The sequence below is a fragment of the Mandrillus leucophaeus genome, unplaced genomic scaffold (assembly GCF_000951045.1).
Source record: "Mandrillus leucophaeus isolate KB7577 unplaced genomic scaffold, Mleu.le_1.0 Scaffold428, whole genome shotgun sequence".
NCBI classification, from domain to species: domain Eukaryota; kingdom Metazoa; phylum Chordata; class Mammalia; order Primates; family Cercopithecidae; genus Mandrillus; species Mandrillus leucophaeus.
Window position 1 is genome coordinate 1,305,941 of NW_012104565.1, and position 15,409 is coordinate 1,321,349.

General features: G+C 54.8%; 1 protein-coding gene across 1 annotated transcript in view; it reads right to left on the reverse strand.

Moving 5' to 3' along the window:
• FAM65C (family with sequence similarity 65, member C) overlaps positions 1–15,409 on the reverse strand; it is a 131,098-nt gene that overhangs the window by 16,530 nt on the left and 99,159 nt on the right. Inside the window, exons 7-16 of the mRNA XM_011993226.1 lie at positions 15,173–15,236; positions 14,792–14,835; positions 14,493–14,618; positions 14,269–14,414; positions 10,595–10,724; positions 8,023–8,595; positions 3,294–3,424; positions 1,871–1,994; positions 1,097–1,232; positions 282–443 (exon numbers count right to left, since the gene is read on the reverse strand). Of these exons, the coding sequence (XP_011848616.1) occupies positions 282–443; positions 1,097–1,232; positions 1,871–1,994; positions 3,294–3,424; positions 8,023–8,595; positions 10,595–10,724; positions 14,269–14,414; positions 14,493–14,618; positions 14,792–14,835; positions 15,173–15,236 (1,636 nt within the window). The remainder of the gene's footprint in view (positions 1–281; positions 444–1,096; positions 1,233–1,870; positions 1,995–3,293; positions 3,425–8,022; positions 8,596–10,594; positions 10,725–14,268; positions 14,415–14,492; positions 14,619–14,791; positions 14,836–15,172; positions 15,237–15,409) is intronic.

Sequence of the window (15,409 nt, forward strand, 5' to 3'; positions counted from 1 at the left end):
AAAAAGAAAAAGAAAAGAAAAATACACTGGCCCATCAGGGTTTGCACGCAGCTTCAGGGCTCCATAGACTGCTCAGAAGGCCCCAGGTGGAGGCCCCTTCTCGCCCAGTGAAAGGGCAGCGACTTGCACTGAAGCTGAGAAACCTCCTCCGTCTGATGGCATGAAGACACTCAGAGGCGAAGACAGGGCTGAAATGAGGCCAGCTGTGGCCACCCTGCAGGCCCTGGAGACTCAATACAGCCTTTCTGTGGGAGGGGACGACAGGACAGGAAGGAACCCACCTATTTCCAGCTGTCCCGGGTATTTCCCTCTGACTCTGTGCAGGAAGGTTTTCTTGAGCTGGTTCAGCAGCTTCGTGGCCGGGCAGGACAGGACTCTGCCAGGCCCTGTGCACCCTCTCCAGAGCTTCAGGCACCCCTTCCTCCGCGAGGCCTGTGGGATGACTGAAAGCCCCAGTTCAGAAACTGAATGGTGGCTCGGGGAGAGCACGTCACAAGGACCCCAGAGGTTTCCCTCCACTGGGACCTGAGGGGGTGGGGAGGACGGTGTGGCTTGATGCGAGGTCCCTTCCCTGCATTCCCATGTGACACATGAACAGCTTTGGCTCTAAGCATCTTACCAGGGCCACCACCTGCAGTCCCCACAACAACCTGGGAGGGGCTGCTGTCACCAGCCTCTCCTTACGGACAAGGAACCTGGCCTTCTGAGAGGGGAGGTCCCACAGGGCAGAGGCACAGCGGGATCACAACTACTCTTTGAGGGCACATTCTGCACCTTGAATGTAGCCTAGGGTTAGCCCACTGAATCCTATGCAGTTCCCTCCTCCTATACAGATAGGGAAGCAGAGGCTCAGAGAGGTGAATCATTTGCCTATAGAGTCACACAGCTGACTGAAGAGTATGCTGCAGCTCCAAGACCTGCCTCCCTTATCTCCCCACAAAGAGTGTGTATCTCTGAGCCCAGCCCAGCCACAGCCTCCACTCTGGGCCCTGAGTAACTTTGGCTCTTAGGAAGGGAGAAGAGGCTCCCCGAGCTTTGATCCCGTCCCCGCGCGCCATTCACACACGCAGCCCCTGGGTGGTAGGCAGCGACTTACTCTCTTCGATGGATGTTGCCTTGCCGACCTTCTCAAAGTCAAGGACAGAAAGTGTCTCCAGAACATGCTTTTGCTGTGCCACTTCTTCCAGCAGGCATTCCTGGACCAGCCTTGATAAATTAGGGGAGGCCAGTTTCTGGGAAGCAGCCCACAATGCTCCAGGTTAGCATGGAACATGCCCGCTGAGGGCAGCCGTTACGACTCTGGCTCCCACCTGCTTGTGCCCACCTCTTCTGCCCTGGGGGCAGCTCCCTAACTGTCATCTGAGGATTCCCCTTTCACCAAGGTGGCTGAGCTAATGGGATGCAGGTTGGGCTGCCAGGGACCACCTTTGCCGCCAGAAGGAGGACCAACCTGCCTGAAAGTGAAGCCAACCCACATTACAAAGCAGAACTGAGAGAGACCTAGTCCTGATAGCATTTGAACCCGTGCATCCAGCCAGGCCTGAAGCCTACCTCTGAGGCTTTCAATGCCATGAGCCGATACATTTTCCTCTTGGCTGAGCCAGTTTGCATTAGGGTTCTGGCATCTATAGATGAAAGAGTCACCACCACAGCCTTTGGTTTAGGGCTTGGGCTGCATAAGAGCCACAGGAGTATTCACCCAGACCCTGGTCTGCCTCTTCCACTGGGGAACAGCCTCAGTCTCACGGGCTTCCAGGATGCAGGTCTGTCACCCCTTACGATGCTTCCCACTACCTTCAAGATGAGCCCTTTGCCAAGAGGACTCCAAACCCCTGTCTGCCCTCCCTGACAAGTCCCCTAGCCCAGTCACCTGCAGCAGAGCTTTGCAGACTCGGAGGTGTACCGTCAGCAGCACGTCCAGCTCCGGGGCACCGGCTGTGAGTTCCCTGGATGACGTTTTCAGTGATGATGGTGGGGGCAGGGGCCGGTCCTTTCTGAGTTGAATTGAGAACTGGGTGACCATTCGGTTAGCAGTTCAGCTCCCTCTGAGGGTAGGGGGAACCCTCCCTTCCCAGAGAGCCCCAGGTCAGGGAGGCCCACTCCAGGTCTCAGGGAGTTCAACCGAGGAGGAAGGGGAAAGGAGCAAAGGGCGGCAGCAACTCAAAACAGAGCTGGACGGTGTGGCCCAGGGCCTGGGGAAGGCAGGGCGGGAAGTCGTCTTCCAGGATGTCTCGTGGAGGTAAGAAGACAATTCCAACTAATCCCAGCTCTGTGGCGCTGGACAAGCCTGCCTCCCCCAGGCTCAGCTGACTCATCTGTCAAGGGAGGCAGGAGCCCCACACTCAAGACCATGAGGGGTGCATGAAATATGGTGGGCAAGAGCACCTCACACCAAGTCCGCTCCGTGGTAGAGGCTGGACCTGCTGCCCGACCCACTCACGACTACTCAGGAAGGGCGGAAGCGAGTGTGGCACGAAATCCCACACTGGCCCATGGGACTGTGAGAGGCGAGGAGAAGGAATTTAGCCCCCGCTCTTCCACGTGGTGAGATGTGGATGCAGAAGCCCTCGGAGGGTGGGGAAGGTGAGGCTGTGTAGCCTCGAGGGAAGCTGTCATGGGAGGTGTGGGCCCTGCGGTGGGACAGAGGGAATGGCACTGGGTACTGCTGCACCTTGGTTAGAGGGCAAAGAGCTTTTTTTTTTTTGAGACAGTCTCACTTTCGCCCAGGCTGGAGTGCAGTGGTGCGATCTCGGCTCACTGCAACCTCCGCCTCCCGGGTTCAAGCGATCTTCTGCCTCAGCCTCCCAAGAAGCTGAGATTACAGGCACCCACCACCATGCCTGGCTAATTTTCGTATTTTTAGTAGAGACGGGGTTTCGCCATGTTGGCCAGGCTGGTCTCAAACTCCTGACCTCTGGTGATCCGCCTGCCTCGGCCTCCCAAAGAGCTGGGATTACAGGTGTGAGCCACTGTGCCTGACCTCAAAGAACTTCTATATACTCGGTGGTTATTTTTTAAGGTTTAAAAAGTAATAATAAAAGCGTATTCCTTGGAGCAGAAGGCTCAGGGCAAGGCTGGGATGATCTCACCCACTTCATGGTCACTGAGGACCAGCTCTGAGCCAAGTGGGGGATGTGCGGGGATGGCGTGGGGAGGGGTGCACGATAGAGTGACAAGAGCTGAGCCAAGGAGAGTGGGAGAAACAGACCGGGAGGCCAGCAGGAAATGTGGGGCTCGGGTCACCCGGTGGGAGTGCTGGCCACTGGGTTACTGCTGGAAGGAGGTGCACTCACCGGGGACTCTGGGAGCCCCCAAACAGGGATAGCTCATCTGGGGCGAAGTCGGCATTGAGAAAGGCGAAGCTCTCCAGGATGCACTCCATCAGGCTCTCGGCCGAGGCATGCTCCTGCCGTGCTCTGCAGGGCTGTGGACGAAGTGGCCAGACGTGAGGGCAGCACCGGGCCCCACCCATCCGACTGGGACACTGTTCAGGGGCCTCACGGCAGACCTGGGCAGTGTCCGGTCCTGAGCCCTGATCCCACACACCATCCCCCAGCACAAGCCCAGCCGCTGGCCCAAGGCATGGCATCAGGCATGGCACCCCCCAAAGTCCCTCCTGAATGGCCTGTGACAAGGTAGGAGCAGAATCTTGAGGGAGACAGATCTGAAAACCCTCCCCTGTATCTCAAACCCCCAATGGCAAGAGTGAGTGAGTGGCCCCAGCAGGGACCGGGGAGGCAGGAGCACAGGTGCCTCCCCTAAGAGGCGGCCACGCTCATAGATTGCCCAGTTCTAAGAAAACCCTAAAACATGGATTTGTATGGGAAACTGCCCAGTTTTGAAATACCAACAACAAATTTCAAAGTATTTTAAATACATAGTGTAGGTCAGGCAAACGCCTCTTCACGAGGCTCAAAGGCCTGTGGGCTCCAGGTTCCTCCACCCTGTTGGGTTTCTCTCCCCAACAGGTTAACGGAGAGTGTTGGAGCCACCACCCCACCACTGGTCAAGTCACCAGAGCCTCCAGTGGCAGCTCCCTCCCTGGAGATTTCTGTCTTGTCCCCAACTCGTGGCTGGCTCCAGGGCTGGTCCCTGCCCCCGTTCCCAGCACACCCCACCCAGGCCTTGTCCAACACAAACTGCAGTCACGGCACAGCCCAAGCAGAAGCCATAAAGCAAAACCAGGATCCTAACCATTGAGCCCAAAGAGAAAATCTCGAGGATGAAGGGAATAGCAAGGCTAATTGCAGAGATCACATTTTCCAATGCAAAAATATATGCATACATGTGTATGTACGTGCGTATCAATACACACATGCATATAGACTGTTGATTCTCAATAGTCAAGGTAGTAATGTTCTAGATGCCAAGGCGAGCAGATCACTTGAAGTAAGGAGTTCGAGACCAGCCTGGACAACATGATGAAACCCCATCTCTACTAAAAATACAAAAATTATCCAGGCGTGGTGGCACAGGTCTGTAGTCTCAGCTACTCAGGAGGCTGAGGCAGGAGAATTGCTTGAACTGGGGAGGCAGAGGTTGCAGTGAGCCAAGATTGCGCCACTGCACTCCAGCCTGAGCAACAGAGTGAGACTGCATCTCAAAAAAAAAAAAAACCTGAAAACAAAAAATGGATACACATGGTCTGACATACAGCTAAAGCTAAACCACTGCTCCTAAGGGAGATACTGGGTTTGGTTCCTGTGAACCTCTGGTCACAGCAGTTTTATCAACACAGCAATACAGAACCTTGTATGTGTCTTTCGGTTTAAAGACACCTTATTTAATAGCTATTGTTGGCCGGATGTGGTAGCTCACGACTGTAATCCCAGCACTCTGGGAGGCCGAGGCAGGTGGATCACCTGATGTCAGGAGTTCAAGACCAGCCTAGCCTAGCCAACATAGTGAAACCCCATCTCTACTAAAAATACAAAAATTAGCCAGGCATGATGGCAGGTGCCTGTAACCCCAGGTACTAGGGAGGCTGAGGCAAGAGAATCACTTGAACCCAGGAGGCGGAGGTTGCAGTGAGCCGAGATCGTGCCACTGCACTCCAGCCTGGCAACAGAGTGAGACTCCATTTAAAAAAAAAAAAAAAAGGCTATTTTTGATTCATTAACATTGAACTCAACAGCCAGTATCACTACAACTCATGGCTGAAGGAAGCTCATCTAGCACGCATTTTCTCCGTAAGGCATTTCATAGGCTTCCTGGACTGAGGAACACCAGCCGGCACTGAAGCTCTGGGCTTGGGAGGCATTTAAACAGTGAAACCGTCAACAAGAAACACAAAAACTTGAAAAACATGGCATTAAATAGACCATGAGGAAGCTTGTTTACCGTTTGGGCGCTGAAACAGGAAGGCAAAGCGTTGCCTCACTTGACCTCAGCTGGGAATGTGCGCTTCGAGCCGCTCAGATTTTCTATCACTCTGCCCTGCCCCAAAAACCACTTGGAATCGCCTCGAGTATTGACTTGGGGGTTAGAAATAAATTTTAGCAAGTAGATGAATTTCAAAATACAGAATCCACGAAGAATGAGGATAAATCGTGTGTGTGTGTGTGTGTATGTATGCACTCGCACGATTTTTTTTTTCTTTTGAGAGAGAGTCTTGCTCTGTTGCCCAGGCTGGAGTGCATTGGTGCGATCTTGGCTCACTATAGCCTCCGCCTCCCAGGTTCAAGTGATTCTCCTGCCTCAGCCTCCCAAGTAGCTGGGACTACAGGCACACCCTACCACGCTCGGCTAATTTTTTTGTCTTTTTAGTAGAAATGGGGTTTTGCCATGTTGGCCAGGCTTCTCTTGAACTCCTAGCCTCAAGCAATCCACCTGCCTTGGCCTTCCAAAGTGCTGGGATTACAGACGTGAGCCACTGCGCCCAGCATCATAATGTATTCATATACACATAGATTTGCATAAATGTGTGTGTAATTTCTCTCCAGAAAGTCAAACTAAAAACCACGGTCTGTAATCAATTTGCATTGTTCTGACTTCGTTTGCCAAAAAAAGAAAAGTTCCTCAAAGATGTTTAAAATGATTACATTATTGCGGCATTAACATTTTTATGTAAATCGGGTGTAATTTTTCAAAATACAAGTATGTGACAAATGTGCATGCTGACTCAAATACAAAAAAGAGGCCGGGCACGGTGGCTCAAGCCTGTAATCCGAGCACTTTGGGAGGCCGAGACGGGCTGATCATGAGGTCAGGAGATCGAGACCATCCTGGCTAACACGGTGAAACCCCATCTCTACTAAAAAATACAAAAAACTAGCCAGGTGAGGTGGCGGGCGCCTGTAGTCCCAGCTACTCGGGAGGCTGAGGCAGGAGAATGGGTGAACCCGGGAGGCGGAGCTTGCAGTGAGCTGAGATCCGGCCACTGTACTCCAGCCTGGGTGACAGAGCGAGACTCCGTCTCAAAAAAAAAAATAATAATAATAAAAAGTACAAAAAAGGTACAGGCACCGTGGCTCAAGCCTGTAATCCCAACACTTTGGGAGGCTGAGGCGGGAGACTTGTGTGAGTCCAGGAGTTTGAGACCAGCCTGGGCAACAAAGTGAGACCCTGTCTCTACAAAAAATAAACAAAATTAGCCAGGCATGGTGATGTGTGCCTGTAGCCTCAGCTACTCAGGAGGCCGAGGGTGGAGGATTGTGCGATCCCAGGAGGCAGAGGTTGCGGTGAGCCAAGATTGCACCACTGTACTCCAGCCTGGGCAACACAGTGAGACCCTGTCTCAAGAAAAACGAAAAACATAAAATACCAAAAAAGGTGACATTATTTCTTAAATTTTTTTCTGGAAATTTTAGGCAGGTCCTTTTTAACAACCATAGCAGTGGTAAACGGAACATATTTTTAAAGTTATGGATATAAAGTGAGAAATGAAACTTGTTTCTCCTGTGCTGTTGGAGGTGTGGGTAGCGATAAAATGTGTTTGAAGAGAGCTGTTAACTATTTCAGTGCCAAAGTGTATCTTACACAAAAGAGGGGAAAACAGAAAACAGCAAAATCAGAGAAGTGCACAGCCAATCTGAGGGCATAAGGACCGCGGGAACACAGAGCAGGAAGGGATGGGCTTGCCAGGGCCCGGTGGGAGTTGCCATTTAAAAGAAGGTGTCCAGGCCGGGTGCAGTGGCTCATGCCTGTAATCCCGGCACTGTGGGAGGCTGAGGCAGGGGGATCACTTGAGGTCAGGAGTTTGAGACCAGCCTGGCCAACATGGCGAAACCCCATCTCTACTAAAAATACACAAATTAGCCAGGCGTGGTGGTGTGCACCTGTAATCCATGCTACTTGGGAGGCTGAGGCAGGAGAATCGCTTGAACCTGGGAGGAGGAGGTTTCAGTGAGCCAAGATTGCACCACTACACTCCAACCTGGGCAACAGAGTGAGACTCCGTCTCAAAAAATAAATACATAAAAAATAAAAGAGGGTGTCCAGGGAAGGATGCCCTTAAGTTAATAGATGTATTAATAGGTACTAGTGGTATACATTTTATGTACATTCAAATTTGTGTAAACACAAGAGGGGAATATAATAATTTGCCCAGGTCAGCGCCTCTGAAAGCCACCTGCCACCTGAGCCCTCCTGTGAACTGAGAACGCCCTGGGGTATGAGCCCTGTGGAGGAGAAGGTTCGGTGCGGGGTGCGTGGATGAGGCAAGCGGAACTGTGTGGGGCCTTCCACGGAGCCAGCTCTGACCCTGACAACACTCCAAGTTTGGGTTTGTAGCCACGAGCCACAGCCCCACCCACCCAGGTCAGAAGGTGAGAGACGGGCCAGGTTCTGGCTGGATGTGCTGAGCTGTTACTCTGAACTCTTAGACTCTTCCTGAGCCCCATGAAGCCTGTTGTTATCCCCACTTGCCGGATGAGGAAACCAAGGCTCACAGAGACATGGCCTACCCAGGTCACGCAGGGATGAGGCCAGGATGCCGGCCCAGGCTGTGTGGCCCCAGAGCCCACTCCCAGTCACCATGCCATCAGCAAAGCAGGGCCGCCGCCCAGGGTGGGATGGGCATACCTTCAGCCGGTCCCGGAAACCTAGGACCTGGTACTCCAGCTCCCGGAGCTGGGGCTGGGTGGAGTCCGTGGGCCTCAGCAACTCCAGGACCTCCTGCAGAGGCCCCTCAAGGGCCACGCCAGGTCCCTCCTCTCTGTCCCCGGTTGCCCCTTCCTCGTGGCCTTTCTGGCTACTTGGGGCTGTGCCATTGTGGAACAGGGAGCCCTGTGGCAGGCTGGGGCTCTCCACTCCTAGGTTCCTCCAGCCGGGCTGCTCTGCAAATGGGCCTCCCGAGAGGTGGGCCGTCTCTGGCAGGAGACCTGGGGACAGGGGGTCCTCCCGGGCCTCCTCTTCAATGGAGGCGTGGGGGCCGATGGCCAACGGCAGGAAGCCCGCATCTGAGGTGGACGCTGACGTGCTGGTCTCCGTGTCTCGGGGGTCCTCAGAGCTGAAGGAGTCCATCTCAGGCAGCTCCTGACTCTGGCTTCTTAGGCTGGGACCCCGGAGGTCGCTGTCAGACAGGTAGCTGAGGATGGAGGTGGCTCTTGGGCCACCGAGTAGCAAGGCCTGCTGTGTTGGCTGCTGTAGGACAGACTGGAGAGGGGACACAGGAGTGGCCTCACCAGCCACCCCAGGGACCACAGCAAGTCCCCCAGAGGGGCTTCCCCTGACAGACACCTGCTCCGCATGCCCGTGTTCTCAGGATGACTGAGGCCTGCCCAGGCGACCAGCATCCCAGAGGTGCAGACAAGGCCCTGTCCCCTCTCTGCACTTATCCTCCATTCCGCCTCCAACTCACTCCCAGCAGCCTCCTGACTGTTGCTCATGCCCTGTGGGCTGGGCCCCATGTGCCTGCCTCAGAACCTTTGCACTGACTGTGCTCTGGCCACTCTTCCCCATGTGCCTTCACGGCTTGTGCCCTCGCCTCCTCAGGACCTTACTTAGGTGTCACCTCTCCTGAGAACCCGCCCTGGACAGCCTTTTTTAAGCGGCAACTTCCACCTGGCCCCAGTGGGCCCCTTCCCTTCCTGCTGTCTCCCACAGTCCTTACTCCCCTGGGCTGAACTGTGCACTTGTCGGATTTTGGTATCATCTATTTCCCCTGTAGAATTTCAGCTCCCTGAGGGCACAGTCTTTGCCTGGCGTGGAGCAGAGCCTAGCATATAATTTCATTTTTTTTGTTTTGAAATAGTCTCGCTCTGTTGCCCAGGCTGGAGTGCAGTGGCACTATCTCAGCTCACTGCAACCTCTGTCTCCCGGGCTCAAGCAATTCTCCTGCCTCAGTCTACCGTGTAGCTGGGATTACAGTGGCACCTCACCACGCCTGGCTAATTTTTGTATTTTTAGTAGAGACGGAGTTTCACCATGTTGGCCTGGCTGGTCTCAAACTCCTGACCTCAGGTGATCCATTTGCCTCAGCCTCTCAAAGTACTGGGATTACAGGCATGAGCCACTGCACCCAGCCTAGTTTTGAATGAGTGAAGTGAATGAATGAATGAACGAATGTATGAATGAAGGGCCCGATACACACACCATAGAAACAGCAGCAACGGTCATTAAGCATTCTGAGGTTGCCGGCCCTTCTCTAGGGCCTTCGCATTACCCTCACCACGCCCCATGGGGGTGGCACTGCCCTGACCTTGGAGAGGTCCTCAGGCCACACGGGTGGTGAATACAGTGCCACAGTGTGAATCTGGGTACATGGACACGAACGCTTATCTCTCATCAGCTGAACCAATGATAATGGTTGGTGTTCATTAACTCAGTTAACTCTCACAACAATCCCATAAGGGCAGTGCTGTTATTCTCACTTCTCTGATACAGAAATTGAAGTCCAGAGAGGGCTGGGCACGGTGGCTCATGCCTGTAATCCCAGCACTTTGGGAGGCTGAGGTGGGTGGATCACCTGATGTCAGGAGTTCGAGACCAGCCTGGCTAAGATGCTAAGATGGTAAAACCCCATCTCTACTAAAAATATACAAAAATTAGCCGGATGTGGTGGTGTGTGCCTATAATCCCAGCTACTCAGGAGGCTGAGGCAGGAAAATCGCTTGAACCCAGGAGGCGGATATTGCAGTGACCTGAGATTGCGCCACTGCACTCCAGCCTGGGCAACAAGAGCGAAACTTCATCTCAAAAAAAAAAAAAAAAAGAAAGAGGTGCATACACTTGCTAGTAGATGGATTGCTATCTCTGGAAGAATATGGAAGAAACTGATTACAGGAGTTGGCATTAAGGAGGGGACCCTGATCCATGGAGATCACGGGAAAGAGATGTTTTACTAGGCACTCTGTCAAGTAATATTACTAGAAACGTATATATTAAGGCCAAGGCCATGGCTGGGGTGGTAGAACCATCCAGAGAGCCCATTGCAGATGTTCTGAAGAACCAGCCAAGCCCAGAACCCAGGCTGGGATGGAGGCTAGCAGCAGAGGAAGAAAGCGCACAAGAGAACACCCAGGATCACCCCAAACGGAGGCTGAGCCTGAGGCTTGCCATGTCTGGGAGAGCCAGACTGCTCAGCCCAGCCCCCGCGTGCTGCCCCCATCCCAGGGTGACCACAGCAGCCCTGCCCCGGGGAAGGCCCACTCACCAGGTAGTATCTCTCCCGGAAGCTGGGGGTGCTCGGGGGTGTCCAGTTGTACAAGGAGCCCTTCCTGCTGCCCACAGAAAACTTGCCTGTGGGGCTGGGTGACACCAGGAAGCTCTCAGTATCAAACGGGCTGGAGGAGAGAACAGAAGGCCAGGATGCCATCAGTGCCCAGAGGCCATCTCAGGCCCAGACGGCCCAGGTTACACAGGTTACACAGGTAGATGGTCTTCATCCTACAATATAATAGCATGGATGGTGTGCAAGGAACTCTGCTCTAAACTGTTTTTTGAGACAGGGTCTTGCTCTGATTCCCAGGCTAGAGTGCAGTGGTGCCATCACAGCTCACTGCATCCTTGAACTCCTGGGTTCAAGTAATCCTCCTGCCTCAGCCTCCTGTGTAGCTATGACCACAGGCATGTACCACCATGCCGGACTAATTTTTAAATTGATTTTTATTTTTTGTAAAGACAGGGTCTCACCATGTTGCCCAGGCTGGTCTCGAACTCCTGGGCTCAAGCAATCCGCCTGCCTCAGCCTCCCAAAGTGCTGGGCTATAGGCCGTGAGCCACTGAGCCCAGCCTCTACTAAACACTTTACACAAATCCTTATTTCCACCCCCAGTGACAGCCCTCTGTAGCCTGGAAAATTATTTACAGGGGAGGAAAGGAAGGCTCTGAGAGATAGGTGACTTGCTTAGGGCAGTGTCACAACCAACCACGCGAGATGGAACTGAATTCACACAGAGATTTCTCTGACTCCAAAGCCTTAAAGATCACTAAAGGCTTTGGCTACTCTTCAGACATCACTGTACTTAACGGATTTAAGAGGAAATGGGCCGGGTGCGGTGGCTCACACCTGTAATCCCAACACTTTGGGAAGCCAAGGCAGCCAGATCACTTGAGCTCAGGAGTTCGAGACCAGCCTAGGTAACCTGGCAAAACCCCCATCTCTACAAAAAATGAATATATGAGCTGGGCTAACGTGGTGACCGATGCACGCTTGTAGTCCCAGCTACTCAGGAGGCAGAGGTGGGAGAAGCACTTGAGCCTGGGAGGTGGAGGCTGCAGTGAGCCGAGATCATGCCACTGCTCTCCAGTCTGGGCAACAAAAAAACAGGAAATGGAGGCCTGGGTCTCCAAGGCCAGGGCCTTGCACATGGTCACAGATGCAGCCTAGGAACTCCAAGTTACATGGCCTCGACCCCTTTAGAAATGTTTCTCAAGGCCGGGCGCACTGGCTCACGCCTGTCATCCAGCACTTTGGGAGGCCAAGGCGGGTGGATCGCCTGAGGTCAGGAGTTTGAGACCAGTCTGGCCAACATGGCGAAACCCCATCTCTCCTAAAAATACAAAAAAATTAGCTGGGCATGGTGGCGGGCAGCTGTGATCCCAGCTACTTGAGAGGCTGAGGCTGGGGAATTGCCTAAATCTGGGAGGCAGATGTTGTAGTGAGCCGAGATCACGCCATTGCACTCCAGCCTGGGCGACAGAGCGAGACTCTGTCTCAAAAAAAAAAAAAAAAAATTTCTCAGCCTCTGACCACCCTGAGGGCCCTGAGCCAGATGGTGAGGGACAATGACTAGGAGCAGGAGAGCAGGATCTGGAGGCAGAAACCTCAGGCCAATGTATGCTAAATCAAGGAAGGACACCAAGGTCTGAAAGGACAGAGAATTGCCAATTAACGCAATCTTCCTAAAGCTAACCCAAAAGGAAAAATCCCGTCTCCCCACACTGAAGGATCAAAAGAAACGCTCCCCACAGCCCTCCCACCTCCACACGGCCCAGATGGAAAGGGAGGATGCCTTGGATGGGCTACGGGCAAAACAAGGACCATCTCTCTATCTACATAGGGTGCCATCCACCTCAGCCTCTAACCACAGACCAAATCCTTTATCCAGACAAGGGGCAGCCCATAGGAACCTCACACGGGGTACTTAAAGCCCAGAAACTTTGTAACCAGGCCCTTGAGCCACATGCTTGGGCCCACTCCCACCCTGCAGAGTGCTTTCTTGCCTTTTTTCTTTTTTTTTTTTTTCTCTGAGACAGTCTTGCTCTATCGCCCAGGCTGCAGTGTAGTGGTGCCATCTTGGCTCACTGCAGCCTCTGCCTCCCAGGTTCAAGCAGTTCTCCTGCCTCAGCCTCTCAAGTAGCTGAAACTACAGGCCCGCACCACCACACCTAGCTAATTTTTGTGTTTTTAGGAGAGACGGGCTTTCGCCTTGTTGGCCAGGCTGGTCTCAAACTCCTGACCTTGGGTGATCTGCCCACCTAGGCCTCCCAAAGTGCTGGGATTACAGGCGTGAGCCACCGTGCCCAACCTGCTTTCTTGCTTTAATAAAGCCCTGCTGCTTCATTCCTGCATTTCATTCCTCTGCTACTTTTGTACATTTTGTTCAAGTCTTTGTTCAAAACGCCAAGGACCTGGACAATTCATTGTCAAGACCCTCCACCAATAACAACTGGACACCCCCAGTTAGAGGCCCCTTTAAGAAGCTCAGCCAATGAGCAGGGGACACTCAGTTCAGACCCCTCGTCTGTAAAAGGGGCGCCCTTACAGAAGAACCTCCATGTGGAACATGCACAGGGAAGGCTGGGAAGCCAGGTGAGCGCATGGGAGCACCGAGGCAAGTGATGCTCAGCCTGGCCTGTGTCCAGCCCTGCACTCGGAGCAGGTAGGTCCCTGTAGACCCTCCTGCCTCAAAGAAACTTGCTCGTAATTATCTGCACAAAGGCCTGGCTCGTGGCACCTGGGCCTGGCCTGACCAGAAGTCCTACAGCTCAGAGGCTCTGCAAGTGCCCGCTTCTCTGCCTGGGGTATCTGCAGACCCGCAGGCGCCCTGGGTCCTAGGCTTGGATGGCATTGAGCTGCCCACTACCCTGTACACTTCAGGGGCCTCTGGGCAAGAGGTATTCTCAGCCCTACCAGAGAGGTGAGGACCCTGAGGGTGCAGGTGGTCGCTCACCAGAATTCACCCAGTTCACGGGGAAGAGGGCAGCAGCTCTGTGACCCCCAGCTCAGACACCCACCCTAGGGAGAGAGGAGAGAGACCAGCCCTGACTGGCCAGAGCAAGCACAGAGCAGACGAGGCTCCTCAGCCCTCCCTCCTGCTGCCCCTGTACCAAGGAGGAGGAAGGGAACGCCTTGGAAATGCAAGGCTTCCTTAGAACAAAGAGCTCTGGAGCCCACCACGCTCACAGGCACGCTCATGGGCACGCTCATGGGCTCCAGGGAATGATCTCACGGACATGGGCTTCATGGGTCTGCAGCCGAGAAGGGGATGCAGGTGACCGCTTAGCCCTGGGCCTGGGGGGCAGCCAGGGTCGGCCAGGAATGAGGGGGTGGGAGCAGCAAGGAGGGCCTCCCTGGAGAGGTGAGCCTCCTTCAAGGAGCCAAGCGTGGAGGCCCTGGAAAGTGTCCCCCGCAAACTTCCCTGAGGCTTTAATAGTCGGGTTCAGAAGCAAGAATGGAAGCAAAACCGGAAAGGCAGGAAGGGGCTGCAGAGAAGGTCCAGGCCTCGACCTGACTGAGGGGCAGGAGTGAGGGACAGATGAGGACCCGTGAGGGCGGGGACACCCTCGGTGGAGGCTGGTGCAGGAACCCAGGGCTAGAGTGTGGTCAGGCCACCAGGGGCAGCCGGCCAGGCCTCCGCTGTCCCCAGGCTGGGCGGGACTCACTTCCACTGCACCTCCAACTGCAACTTGATGGTACCCAGCTCTGTGATGTCCACCACGATGACCTGTGGCCGTGTCGTGAAGAAGTCGGCGATGTCACACGTCACTGCGCCCACAGCCAGCGAGCCCAGGCCCCGAAGCTCCATCACCTAGGGGTGGAGGCTGGAGGGTGGTGTCTGAGCTGAGCACCCAGGCACCCCAGCCCCGCCCCCAGGCCCCATCCCCACCTTGATGTCCAGGTTCTCATGCAGCGTGGGAACGAAGGCCTTCTCCTCTTCATCCCAGGTCTGACTGTCATCTGACTCGATCCGACCCTTGAGCTTCCAGCGCTGGCGGCCCAGACGCATGAGCACCTGTGAACCAGCCCGAGAGGGGCCGCGTCAGCCCAGATGGGTGTCCCGTTGCTGCCCGCCCAGGGCCCTCCCTGCCAGACAGAGCCCCACCTGCAACCCTGGTTCTCAGCAGCTCCCGTCCCCCAAAGACCTGGTGGGGAGCCCTGAGGATTGACCCCGGAGGGTGGCCGTACCTCATAGTGGTCTCCGGGGCAGAGGCGTGCGTAGCCCACCAAGCCTGGAACACAGACATGGCCAGTCTCCCCTCTGCCTTCCACTGTCCCTGACTTGGAACCACACGTCCTCGATGGGGGTCCCCCGAGTATAGGTTTTCAGTTTCAGTGGGGTGAGGATGGGGGGAGGGGAAAACCATCATGATGGATAATGGGTAGGAGGGTGCTGGGCCCTCACACCAGGCTCAGAGAGGGGTGGGACTTGCCAGAGGTCACATGTCACATGGATGCAAAAGCCAGGGCTGGGTTCACACTCCTGGGATTCTAGCCAATTCCCGCGCCCCTCAGCAGGTCTCAGGGCCTCCAGAAAGGCCTCCGCCCAACCCCTCTCAGCCCTGTTACCTTTCATCCGGATGTGGAACTCGCCCAGGTGAACCTCCAGGGCCCCCTCGATGAGCCACATGTCCTGCAAAGCCCCGGAGTTGGCTCAGGAGGCTGCCTGGGGCTAGGCCACGGGGGCCTCTAACCATCCCTGCAGCCAGACAGAGGCCCAGCTCTCGGTGTCCCCACTGCCCGACCCAGCTCCACACTGCCCCTGCTGCCCGGCCCAGCTTGGCCCGGCCCACCTCGGCGCACTCA